Source organism: Rattus norvegicus, chromosome 4 (genome assembly GCF_021556685.1).
Source record: "Rattus norvegicus strain SHRSP/BbbUtx chromosome 4, alternate assembly SHRSP_T2T, whole genome shotgun sequence".
In the NCBI taxonomy this organism is placed as follows: Eukaryota; Metazoa; Chordata; class Mammalia; order Rodentia; family Muridae; genus Rattus; species Rattus norvegicus.
Window position 1 is genome coordinate 104,791,927 of NC_141537.1, and position 13,863 is coordinate 104,805,789.

Here is a 13,863-nt window from a genome sequence, read left to right on the forward strand (position 1 = left end):
TTTTCCCAAACATGGCCATTCTGACAATCCTTGACACATTTCCTACACTCTTCTTTGAACATACTAGAGATCCCAAAGCAGGAACTAGATCAGTCCAGAATCTCTAACATCAGGTATATATGAGGACGTGGAAGTTCTGGCTGGCTCCTGCCTTTTGTAGCCCTTTGTCATTACGTTAGGTTCACTCTGAGTAACAAACAGTCCTTTTAATTCTGTATGGAAACCTTTGACCGCAGGCTGAAGATGGCGTCTCCACTGTTCTGACATAGCTGATTTCTAAGCAACAGTGTACATTCTAGATCTAAATCTACCACGGGGCTTCTAGGAAATCCTCAGTGCGGTTTCCTATACACTCTCTTAGAGATGTACTAGGACTTGGAAGGTTAACACCTACACTCCGGGCCTTGTCTGCTTAGCACTGATGAGCAAACTCCTTCTGTAGTTACAGCAGCCCAGGAGAGGGACCACAGAGGGGTGCCTTCCTTACCAATGCTGCCCCTTCATGGAGATGGGGATTTTAGGTACAACTGTCCTAATAATCCTTCCAACACTGCCTCCTCTGCCTGTGAACACACGGGACTAGAAGACACACAATGTACTTCAGCCTCTCACTGTTCACAAGTAGTTACCAGTCAATATTTAGGTTTTGGTTAGTTCCTATTTTCAAACTGGTGGTGGCTCTTAACAAAAGTAGGACAGATCAGCACTGTATTAGTCACTAAGAAATGATGATTATCTAATTCAATATTTTAACCCTATTATTTTCGAGGTGTGTAATCACAGAATAATGGCCAGAAAATAGAGCAAAAATATTATATGAATATTTTAATGCAAAATGCTTACCACTTAAAATTAGCAAAGCTTCATTTAAATTAAAATTCCATTAACTAAAGATGGTTAACCCCAAGAATTATACAGTAGTTATTTCTGCTATATGCCAGTCCTATGCAATATATTTAGAACTGCACCATTAGCTGTCACTTCCTCCATTGCTCTTCTGGGACCCTAGTGGGTGCGGGAGGGTGCTCTGAAGGACATAAAATAAAATCCAATGAAACTTCGAAGTGATCCCTAATAGTTAAAAATCCATTCGAATGAACTGTCCAAACAACAGCTGGGGAGTAACTGCAAGTACTGTTTCAGAGCAGCAGGTCTTCAGCTTGGTTGAAGATCTGTACTAGGTGAAGTCACAGTATAAGGATGCATGGTCTGTAAATAGTTACTACATATACACACTTAGTGTCTGTAAACACTAGAAATATACATTAGAGACAGTACCCTCCTAAGTCAGGTGTACTTTAAAAAAGAAGATGAGGTAACAGGAAATCTCAAAGTCCACAGGAATCCTGCCTGAAGAGTTTGATCAGCTGCCAATAATCATCTCCAATGTGCAGAGAGGAGTTAAGATTTGCCCAAACTGGATTCACTGGCTTTCAGCATAGCAACTGCATCTTTTACTGCATGGTAGATAACATTCTTTACCTAAAGCAACAGAAGAAAAAAAGAATGCTCCATCAAACCTAAAGTCCCTTACCAAGAATAATTTCACCACATACACGAACTTCTCTTAGAACTTAAGTCAATACTCAACATGTAATTTGAGGGCCTCTGGCTCCTGGAGACCAGTATGCCATACCAACACCATCCTTCTCTGAAGAACTTGCCATCAGTTTTGGCCAAGGTGAGCACACAGTGCTTTATCAGACTTTACCTACCACTGTAGTTTTCAAACATGAAGCAATATTAATTAATTAATTCACTGTTAGTTTAGTTTAAATTGTGATGTTGCTGTATGGCTCAGGGTGGCCTTCAAACCTTCCTCAGACTCTGGATTAGGGAAGCTGGGAATGCAATGTGAGCTGCCACACACACACTTGCACGATCCACCACTCACATGCCGAGAACAGCCCTGACTGACCCCAATCCTCAGTTCTCTCAATCCTGCTCTACCACAAGTAACAAAAGCACTGCAGTACAAAAGGTCAGGTGCTGTGCTGCAGAACACTGCTGGTGGCTAAGTCAGGGGTAAAGAATTTCAGTGCTGGGTTGGGGATTTAGCTCAGTGGTAGAGTGCTTGCCTAGCAAGTGCAAGGCCCTGGGTTCGGTCCCCAGCTCCAAAAAAAAAAAAAAAAAGAAAAGAAAAAAAAAAAAAGAATTTCAGTGCTGAAGCAATGACCAGGATGAGGCTTCCTCCAGGCCTGTAGCTTTATCACTCAAGTGCACGGAAGGACTGGACAAAAAGCTATCCCAACTGTGACATAGCCAAGATGCTGAGTCTTTGTAAGGCCACTACTGGATCATGAGCCAGAGGCAGCAGATGCCCAGACCTGGTGTTGTTTTTACCTGCAGTTTATCTTCGTGGTTGGTATGAGTCTGTGACAAGTGACGGAATTCCTGAGTGAGCCAGAAGCAGTGTTTCACATGCTCTGGAGACACGAAGTCTTCAGCGACTTTGATACAGCTGTATAAGTTATGAACCTGGAAAACACCAAGTCACGTCTGTAAGAAGTCCACAAGGTCACCACAGAAAGGCAATAAATAGGAATTAATGACTGGTTCTGACCTGATGTGGAGCTCCTGCCGGGATAAACACCACATCGCCAAGAAATTGTACAATAGCCCAGCCTTGAACTCCATACTCTTGATAAAGGCGCTTTCTCAGTGATCGGTCTAAATACCAGCTCTGATCATGAATAGGATCATGGTCTGCGGGGTTTTCTTGACCCTGCTCTTCAGATACCTACAATACAGTAAAAATTGCGTGCAACTTAGCAAGTGTCAAAACCCAGTATGAGTGTTCTCCCTTCCCAAAATACAAGTAGTCAATAAATATCAATTACGTGTTCCCACTGGTGGAAATAGCCTTCAGCTCATTAACAGAATGAATCAAGAGAATCATAAAACCTTGCCTTCCTGCTATCATTCCTACAGTCTGTGTATTCTTTTGGACATTAACCTAGGTCCTCTTTTTAAATGTAATCGGATTCCTTATGAACCAACTTGTCTTGTACTTACTGAGTTATGAAACAGTCCCAAAGATATAGGTTAAACTTCTTTCATTTATTAAAAAAAAAGTGACATTATGAAGAGAATATGGTGACCAGAGGTCAAACAGTCAATCTTTAACTGATTTCTAGCAACAGTATTATTAAAGCACCTGCCTGGTGTCAGGACCACAAAAGGGCTAGGAATGTTCCGATGGTTCAGGTATGAGTTCAGTCACAAATCCCTGGTTTGTAATCAGCAGCCTCAACACTGAACAAGTTACAAGAGAGACAGCTCTATCTTTCCAGCTCTATGTTTCCAGAACATCCTTCACTTACAGTGAAACTGAGTTCTCCCAGCTCCTGCTATTCCTTTAAACGATAACCATCTAAGTTGGGTCTCTTACCAAATAAGAACAAAACCAACAGAGGCTTTAGCAACTTACTCAGAACATGAGAGCTTGGGGCCAAGGACTGACTCATGAACTAATGAGATGCTCATCGTCTCAAAGCAGTATTAACAATAATAAAGGTGTTACAATGTGATGGTCAGGCAGACTCAAGACAGAGCAAAAACCTCCAAGTGCATTAAAACTGAAAACAAACACAGAAGACAAGGCCTTCCCTTTTTTAGGATCCTTGTTTCTTAGCAACTACTGACAGCCCATCCAATTGATATGATTTTGCATCGTATGGGAATTTATAGTATTGCTATTCTTACGCTTTCCTCACATGGCACTGGGGAGCAGCGCACCTTTTTAAGGAATTCTCTTATCTTTTCTGTGTCTTTAGCAGCATATATGTGCCAAAGGGCGCCTGGCTTCTCTTTTCCTTCAATAAATCGCTTGATTGTGAGTTCATCCGAATCTCCATCTTGGATGGTTCTAAGGACTTCTAGAACAGGAGAAAAAGCAAGTGTGAACTGTGTATCCTGGCTTAGACAGTAAGCACAGCTTCAATATTTCAGACCGTACCTTCCTCTTGTTCACACTGTCCTTTGGGAATTCCCACATAAACCATGACATTGGCTGCATCAGATACATCTAAGTGAAGATTCGTGGTCCCATATTTCCGATCTTCTGGAGTGATCAATCCTTAAAAAAGAAAGAAAAAGCCTGAGTGTACCAGGATACTTAGAACTAAGAATACAAGCAAGAAATCAGTGGTAAAGTGCCCTGTAGGCAGAATTTGCGCAGAGGATGTTTACAGACGCAAACTAAGGCTCACAACCAATGAAGGCTCAGAGAGAAGTTACCAGTCAGCGTCACTCCAGGAGTCCACTGGCAGTTGCTTCCACTCACACTGAAACCACAGGCAGCAACGCTCAGTAGGAGGAACACTGCCCAGGGCACTGAATTCTCTTCAGTGTTCATCATGTGTCCGTAGAAAGCTGCTCACACCTTGCTCTATGGCCACTCTAGATTTCTGACACCAGCACTCTCCCTCTTGTACTAGGTAGGAAACTAAGCATGACAACCTCAGAAAGGGGTTGTACTATTTGGGGAAAGGTTTTAATTCTAGCTTGCTTGGTGGTTGCTATTTGAGAGAGGCTAAAACTGAGGCATGGTAGTCCTAGGACCCTAGGCTCAGCTCCACTGCTTTGTCTCCATCTTGCTGAAATACCAGCCCTACAAAACAGTAAAGCCTCGGGTATTTGGTTCAAATCATGGAGTTTGAGATGTGCTTTGAGTTGGTAAAAGAGCAAATAAAGGAAGACACAATGAAGCAATCTTAATGAAAGAGCCCACAGTGGTTTGCACTGGATGGTAGCATATGAGCACCTGTACTAGACACCGCAGCTTTCAATGCATTTAAAAGGTATTCTCTGGTTAAAAATAAAGTACCAAATGTAGGTTAAAAAAGCAATTAACATGTCAAAAGGAAGGTGAATGAAACAAGTTACATATGACCACATGAAAGAGTATCTTGAAAGTCGGTCTACTTAAAACATAAAAGCAGACTATAAACCAAATAAACTATGCGGAAAAGTAGATTATCTTCAAAACATTTTTTTTTCATGTTTTGGGTTTGTGTTGAGTGTGTCACATGTGTACATATACTCAGAGGTCAGGGGTTATGAGACCCTCTGGAGCTGGAGTTGCTAGCGGTATGAACTGCTGTGATCAGCACCTGATGGGTGCTGGGATCTGACCCAGATCCTCTGAAGAATAGTAAGGACTCTTAACCACTGAGCCATCTCTCCAGCGCCAGAAAAATGTATTGATAAAATTATAAATACAAGAGAATGATAAACATAGACCTGAAAGATAGTAACGTGTGTGTGTGTGTGTGTGTGTGTGTGTGTGTGTGTGTGTGTGTGAGTGAGTGTGTGAAGCTCTAAGGAAGAGGTCCCAAAGGCTGCTGTGGGTGCACAGCACTGTGTAAAATGGAGGGTTGTAACCAAAGAGGGATAAACTGATTCAAACTCAACCTACCCATTGCAGCCATGGGTTATTCTGCTGAAACCCAGACTCTAAACTGAAGAAGCCTCAACTCAGATGGAACCAAGATTATACAATAATCCCCATCCCAAATCCCAAGGATTCCCACAAGCCTTTTCCTAAGAAAAGCTTTTGCAGACACTGCCATCTATTGGTGTCCAGGACAAACAGATCTACCTTTCGCTAAAATACTTAAACCAGAAACGTATCTTAAAACATTTTCAGATATTCACTTCTTCTACAGCATCATAACTTCTGCAAAACACACACACAGGCATGCAAACACACATGCACACACACTGTGTAATGTTAGTGGGAAACAACAGCAAAACTGACCTAGATATCCACTGAGACTGAAATGACCACACAATATGAAGTTTTAGCAATTACAGTTAGGCGAAAAAGACAGAAAAATATAAAATTGCAAGCGGCCTTAAAACAGCAGCTATGAAAACACATATACATGTGACCAAGAAATAGAGAAAGTACAAGAACGAAGGCAGTATCCAGCTACTGTCTAGCTAACCATTTTCCAAACACCATGTTTCATTTCCATTATGTTCCATTTCCTCCTTACCATAAGCATTGTACATCTTGGGGCCCAGGTCTGGCCGTACAAAGTAGTTTGGCAGTCTAGAGGCCAGGTTCAGTTTGCCATCTCGCCTGGTATACTCAGGCAGTGGAATGTTGGCCATCAGATCATCAAACCTAGAACAAGAAACCAATAATTTGTAAAGCAAGCTTGTTTTTCTACTCTAGTACACTAGGACTTCTTTGGTTTCTTCTATACAAAAAAGACCAAATCTGAGACCCAGATGGCTAGCCCTGGTATTGAACTATGTATGTCCTATGCTACACTGATGTGTCCAAATGATCTGGAATGTTTCAGGCTATAGAGCTGAGAGGTATTCCCTGAGGGGAACTAGACTCTGGGATGACACATGAGTCTGGGTGTGTCTGATCCCAGGACTGTCAGAAAACCAGCCTGAGTTTTCAGGGCAGGGCACTGCCACATTAAATGTGCAGCCCACCCCTACCCAGATCTAAAGTCACCACTTTTTCAATCTCATTACAAATGTACCTATCTCCTAAAGGTACACACACGATATAAAATCATGAGAACCAATAAAACCATGACGCTGTCTTACACTTAAAAACTACCTTCCTGCTATCTGAGAGACTTTGTATTCCCCAAGTGAAGGACAAAATTAGCTCATCCTCATCTGAAAGTATACCTGGAAGGCATCATATCTCTAAAGTCTTCTCCTGGCGGCCAGTCCTTAAGTTTCAACACCATTGGTTCTTTTTCTTTTTCGTTTTTCAAACGGTCTGGAGAGAGTAAGCAGAATAAAGAAATTGTTATTCATAATTCAGAAACAAAAAGGGACAAGTTAGTTAATGTTATAACATTGCAAATAAAGTATTTTATCTGAATCCTTTCAAAATCAAAAACCCCACTTGGCAGAAACAATGTAGCTCTCATTTTTATGGCAACAAGAAATAAAGCTGTAGCTTGGAGACAGAAAAATAAAGACTGCTCCTGTTTCTGAACACATAAAGCTTGTCTCTGGGACCGACTCTGCCTTCCTCACAGTGCTGTGCAAGTAAGTACCAGTGCCACTCAGTACTCATCTCCCCTCAAAACCCTTAGGGGATCAAACTCAATGAAATAGAAAGGACTTGTTTTGCTCTGATAAAAGTTGAGAGTACCTCCACTTCCTATTCTATCCAGGCACTTCAAGAAGGACCATCTGTGTCCTCTTCCCTACACCCCCACCCTCTCAACTCTACAGATCAGGATTAGTCAGAACTATTCTTACAAAAGCAGCAGTACCAGTGGCAGGCCAATACACCACTTCAAAGGCATAAACTTTGTAAAAAAACAAAATAAGAAAGACAGTTCCTTTTGAAGTCCTGAATCTTTAGGCTCCTGCAATTCTTATGCCGTCCACTCTTTACACAGTTTTAACCCCCTTGAGCAGTCTTTAATACATACTTGGAACATCTTCAAATCCATCCCAGAAGTCTCCCACTGTGGCTCCTGTGATGATTTCATTGGTCCTACAATTGACTAGGTCTACTTCTTGCTCGCCAAACTCTTTCCTGAAGGACTCGGGTTTCCAGAGTTCAGTGTTTAATTTATGATGCACTCCCGACACCATCACTGGCTAAAGGAAGGAGGAGGAGATTAAGTCTGATCTCTACTAGATCTTTCCCTCTTCAAGCAGCTGGTCCTTAGTCTTAGCTGGTGAAATGACAGCTAAGCTCTCTACGCTTTCACAGTTGCTATATCTTCATTATTTATCTGCTACACACTTTGCTCTCAGGCTATGGAATAATCCCCAGATTATTGAGCTGCTAGAGAAGAGATCATTCTTCTGATATCCTCCTAGGCACAGTACCAGGTTAGGAGCGTATGAACATGACATATAGGCCAAGAAGTGTTACCCACAAGGCCATGAACACTGGGAATGGACCAACCATAACTGAAGAGCCAATGGTGCTGCCATTGACAGCAGGTACCGCAGGGGATGACACACAAATTTCAAGATGACACCATATGGCTATGACCCATGCAGAACTGCCTTCAGAGCACAGGGTTTTTTTCTTTTTTCTTTTACATTTGTTTTTATGTGCATACCCATGTGCCTCTGTGCAAGTCTTGCCACCTGTGTTCAGGTGCACTTAGAAGCTTGAAGATAGTGTCAGATATACGAGAAATGGAGCGAGGCAGTGGCAATACAAACATGGGTTCTGAGAACCAACTCAGGGCCTCTGCAAGAGCAGCAAACATTCTTAACCCACTCCAGCCCCTGGCACAGGTTTTACTCTATGAAAGTGGGATGTGATATTTTTTTTAAATTGCATTTTGTCAAATCTCTCAAATCTCAACAGTGTCATCTTTCACTTCTTCTGTTGAGGTTGACCACACAACATAACTGTCTCACTCATCAAACCCCAAGAAATACCTGGCTGGAAGCACTCAAATTCTGAGTAGGAAAAAATACAGTTGAGTCAGTTTATACAAAATAAAGACACAGCCACACACTGTCCTAATTACATCTACCCCAACAAACAAATACAAACACAGGAGGAGAGGAGATAACAAGACCAAGGAGTCTGCAAAGGAGCAAAGAGGGGACTGAAGTGGGGATTACCTGCCCCTGTTTCCAGCATTCCCTAAAGACATTCCAATTGCTCTTATTGTTGGGGTCTTGCAAGCACAGCAGGCGGTTGTCACACAGCCAGTAGTGAGGAGTGTCAAAACCAAGAATGCTAGGCTTGATCGTCAGTCCTTGAGGCCTCTTGGATAAGTCAGAAGAAGTCTTGTTTTGTACCAAAGAGGCAAAGATATCATCAAGGATTTTGGGTGTGTTTTTTAGTCCATTTTCTGTCTGAAATAAATTAAAAAAAAAAAATCTTAAATATGCCATTCTCTACTACTGAGAAAAAGCCCATCTCTATAATTGTATGATGAGCACACAGCACATCGAATTTCCACAAGAGACCAATCAGAAAACCCAGGTAAAGAGGCAAGGATTCAAGCAAATCACTCAGGTTTAAGAAAGTGAAAACCATGGAGCTGGGGATTTAGCTCAGTGGTAGAGCGCTTGCCTAGGAAGCGCAAGGCCCTGGGTTCGGTCCCCAGCTCCAAAAAAAAAAAAGAACCAAAAAAAAAAAAAGAAAGTGAAAACCAGAAAAAGAACGACAGTGTCCCAGCCACCCCTATGAACCCATGGAGCACCTGAGGTGACACGAGATTCATGTTATCTTCTCTACTCAACTTCATAGTAAAACAAGCACATACCTTTCCTGTGGATGAATTCAAAAGATTTCGAAGAAAACCAGAATTATTGTTGCTCACGGGTGTCAAAATTGTGCTGTTAAAAGTATGGAGGACAGTGCTGGACTTGTTCAGAGGAGGCAAGGGTGGAAGGCATTTGATTTCGTTCTTTAAAATTGGCATAGTCAGCTGTTTTTCTAAAGCAAAATGAAAACATTCAGATGTGCATTCAAGGCAAATCCCTTATTAGTTTCTATTAGCAGAATGACTTCAAGATATAGCTTTCTTCTCCAAAAACCAAGAAAAAAAAAAAAAACTAAAACAATAAAAAGTAATGATTATGTGTTACATCAGGTTCCTAGTTGATATTTTACAACAGTCCAAATATTCAGGTGAAACCAGAAAATAGTATGGTGATTTTTCTATATCTACTTTATGGATGTGGGTGTTTTGCCTGCATGTATGTCTGATGCCCATAAAGGCCAGAAGAGGGTATTGGATCCCCTAAAACTGAAATTACAGATTTGTGAGCTGCCACATGAATGCTAGGAGCTGAACTCATGTCCTCTGAAAAAGCAGCAAGCACTCTGAAGCCCTGAGCCATCTCTCCAGCACTGTAAATAGTATTTTAAATTATTATTGTGTATAGCCTCACCACACTGGTTGGTACTCCTAGTAGAGTGCTTATAAGGAAAAAACCTTTATCTTATTCCCAAAAGAGTGAATCTCTTAAAATAATTTCAAAGTAAGTCATGCCAAGTGTAGTGGTGTTCACATGTGTCTCAGCTACTCAGGAGGCAGATACAGGATCAACTAAGCTCAGACTCAATTGGACAACATAGTGAGACAAACCCTCAGTGCTGTGCCCTTCTAGTCTTACTTAACTCAGAGTGTGATTTGTAAACTTACCCAGAGTTAAATCTCACAGTTTCCTCCATCTCATCACACTACTTTCCTCTCCAACTTTTACATGTTCATGTACATGTCTGAGGAAGTTTTTTCTTACAAATCCTTTATGGATTCAAATCTCATTAAGGCTTTAAGACAGAGATTCTCTATGTAGTCCTACCTATCCTGGAACTCACTCTGTAGACCAGGCTGGTTTCAAACTCAGAGAACCCTGCCTCTGCCTCCCGAGTGCTGGGATTCAAGGCATGTACCACCATGATGAGGTTGATGCAGAAAAATTTTAAGATGTCTGCATGAAACAACTGACTTTCAATTTTTCTCTCTCTAGAAAGTAAATGACCTAAATTCTTGTCTAATTTTATCTGATCCCAAAGTTCAGCTGTTGTAAGACAAGGATACAAGAGAGGGTACGCTGAGACTAAGACAAGACAGGACAACAGAAAGTAAACAAATACTTGAAACAAGTCTATCAACTCAGGCTCAGGGACACAGAAGGAAGAGGGAGCATAAAAAACATAAAACCAGAAATATGGAGAAGGCCTATAAAATGTCATCTAAGTACCACACAACCATGGGCATCAATCACAGCCTTATCTCCAACTGGCACTGGCCACACAGATCAGGCCACCCAACAATTAGCTATGGATGGATGGATGGATGGATGGATGGATGGATGGATGGATGGATGGATATGTGTGTGTGTGTGTGTGTGTGTGTGTGTGTGTGTGTGTGTGTGTCCGCACGCGCGCGCATGAGGGAATGAGTGGTGGTTCACAGGGTTATGCCACTCAATAATGAACTAAGATTCGAAAGCAACTACTGGAGAGCCCACCAGGTTCTAACAGCTAGTTAGTTTCAAACCAATGACTATACAGACAGTCCTGGTTAAGCTCTATAGGACACAAAACATAAAGGCACTGAAAGAAATGTGTAGGGAAGAGGCAGGACTGACAGGGAGGAGAGATAAACAAGGGGAAAGGGACCGGAATGTGCCATTTTTGTGTACACTATGTCAGTAGTACTAGTAAAAGTCTCAGCACCACTCCACTCTCGCCAAACATGATTTCAACTTCACCAGAGTTGTATGAGGTGGTGTCAGCCCCTTCTTAGGGGCTGCACTTCACAGTTTTATTGGTGGTTTGTACCTGAATGACAGCAGGGAACACTTCTGGTGTTGCGGCATCCCTAGTCCTGTTCTCACGGCAAGTTTAGCTGCTAAGTCTACAGTGAATGTGCTCGAGTAATCGGGAAGGGGGGCTCACCCTTGTTTTCCTTGTTGACATTGCCACTGGTCAGGTCAGCTAGCCAGTTTAAAGGGGATGTGTTGGCTGGACAGATGGGCTTCACATTGCTGGCTGGCTTGGAGGGTGCTTCCCCACACACGGCTGCTGGCTCCAACACAGGGGAGCTTTGCTGTACCATGGTGCCGAGACTTGGTTTTTCTCCAGACAAGGATGCCTGTGAATGTAAAAGGAGAATTAGGTGTAAGCTGAAGACTGACATTTTCCTTCTTCCCTAAAAGGCTGCCAGTAAAATACATAGCTAACACAAAGTCACTTAGCAGCCCCAGCTACTGTGACAATGATGCTCTTCTGGTAATACAAAGAACAAGGAGACAGAGATTTTAGTTTTCAGCTTTAATATTACTAATGAAAACAAAAGACATGGTGACAAACATACTTTGTAGTGCCCTTACTTACCAGGCAGGTTTGCACACACCCCTACAGCTCCAAACACCAATTGGCTTTAAAATGATTGATTCCTCTGTGCCTGCTTTCCCTCGGAACTCAGCAGACATCCAGAGCAGGCATTCGAAACATGCTCCCTGAGTCAACGCAGGAGGTGGGTAGTAAACTGAGGGGTTCAGCAGTGAGCACGCAGAGAGGACGCTTTCTGACTCTAGCTTTAAGTGTGATGAGCTGCTTTTCAAAGAACTCCGACACAAACAACTAGAACTTACCATTTACTGTCACTTACTTGTGGTGAGTTTACACAAATGATCAGAAAGAAGAAAAAAAGGAATATTCAGACTGCAGTGGTGGTCCTATAGCCCTCCTTTCTGTCCTCTCCAGTTAATAGTACTTTCTACCACTGTGTTCTTACTGGTGAGCAGGGTGAAGCACAAGAAAGTCAGTGTGTGAGAGCCAAAGTGACCCTGCCAGAAAATGGCAGAAAAGAATTTAAGTTCACCAGGCCTTTAAGCTTGACAACTGGCGAGGCAGGGGCAAAAGATCTCGGTGAGTCTGAGACCAGCCCAGACTACATACCCAGTTCTAAGACAGCCAGGACTAGGGGGACCTTGTCTTAAAACAAAAAGAATTCAGTTCTGGCACCAAGCGGCATAGCTTTTCTAAGCCCACGCTTCTTCAATACTACAGCTTTAGAAAACACACAAGAATTTGACTTCTGAACACAAGGTAGGGGAATAGGACTGGGTGGGGAAGGGGAAGAAGGCTCTGAGGTGTAATGGAAGGACACCACCAAGAAAAGGCATAAGGAGATCCAATACTAGGAACAAAAGGACTCATTTTTAAGAATTCTTTAACTTTTCTGATACTATAAAGAAAAAATACAGACATTTAAAAATTTAAACTTTGTTTTTCTTTTCAAGGAAGAAAAATGTCAAACATACTAAGAAGTCACAAATAAAGTACTCAAAGTGAAGAGGAGGGAGAGGGAGATGAACTGTAGCAGGCACGAACGAAGCCTCTCCCCAGACTTACTGCTGTGTTCCGTTTACACAGCGATGGATGCCCTTGGGCTGAGAGACAGATGAAATCCTGAGGACAGGGAACCACACATTAGCAGCAATACCTGCTTCAGGTCTTCCTTTAAGGCTGGCTTTGAGAAGAGCTTGAACTGCCTGTTGGAGCAGGGACAATTGGCCTTTATACCCCATTTTGCTCTGACAGAATGCACAATGTCTCCAACATCGTAGAGGGCTAAAACAGAGGACAGAGGCAAGTGTTGCAGACAGCTACCATGCAGTCTCGATAGCAGAAGACCCCTTTCCCACAGGAATGCTTTTCTTGGCGGCATGATGTTCTGTGCCTCGTCTGAGAGCTTTAAAGGTGCAGGGACATTATTTAACATGTTTCTTGAGTACTTTTAGGACAATACCAAAAGTTTTAAGATAATCAGACTACACAAAGTAAGAGCCCCTGAAGTTACCCAAGATAGCTGAGGGGGTGGGTGATCCCTGCCTCACAGGAAATACCTTTGCCAGGAATAATCTGCGTGGGCATCAGGTTCTCAGGCTCATGTATTTGACTCTTCACACACCTTATCCAAGAGAAAGTCTTGTAGGCAGCCCCTGCAAATTAACAGACTTGTGGTGACTGTTTTCCAGGAACCTTAAAACCCCAGTGCTTCAGAAACCATCAGCCATAAACCAACCTAAGTCCAGTGCATTGGGGTGGAGCAGATTACGTTCTCACTCACCCTGTTGGCAATTCTTCCTCTTCATCCGGTAGCAATCTACACACACTCCAAACCCACACCGAGGGCACACCCAGTGCAGGTTGAAAATGGTTGTGTCACACACATCACACATTTCTCTAACTCCTTTGACAGCTCGTTTCCAAGCAACCTGCCCTGCAAAAATCAATAAGCCATTTAGTCCTGAGGTACAGAGGAGTTTTCTGAAACCAAATATATGAGACTTCCCCATGCTTAGAGTTCCCATTTGGTCTGTTTAACCTCACCATAGATGCTGCTGCCCCATAACGCTCTCCTGTCCCTCAGC

The 13,863-nt window shown here is 42.5% G+C and overlaps 1 protein-coding gene across 7 annotated transcripts in view; it reads right to left on the bottom strand.

Annotated features, from left to right (window-relative positions):
* Positions 1-799: 799 nt before the first annotated feature.
* Positions 800-13,863, bottom strand: part of Kdm3a (lysine demethylase 3A) — a 44,221-nt gene continuing 31,157 nt past the window's right edge. For 4 of the 7 annotated variants that reach the window (XM_087657411.1, XM_087657409.1, XM_087657410.1 and 1 more), the window contains 14 exon segments: positions 13,560-13,712; positions 13,336-13,431; positions 12,933-13,060; positions 11,381-11,576; positions 9,234-9,406; positions 8,584-8,820; positions 7,422-7,593; positions 6,661-6,754; positions 6,003-6,133; positions 3,959-4,078; positions 3,739-3,878; positions 2,564-2,740; positions 2,344-2,478; positions 811-1,482 (listed from right to left, as the gene is read on the bottom strand). In XM_087657411.1, the coding sequence (XP_087513537.1) occupies positions 1,402-1,482; positions 2,344-2,478; positions 2,564-2,740; positions 3,739-3,878; positions 3,959-4,078; positions 6,003-6,133; positions 6,661-6,754; positions 7,422-7,593; positions 8,584-8,820; positions 9,234-9,406; positions 11,381-11,576; positions 12,933-13,060; positions 13,336-13,431; positions 13,560-13,712 (2,033 nt within the window). In that variant the 3' untranslated portion in view covers positions 811-1,401. 7 annotated transcript variants of the gene reach the window in all.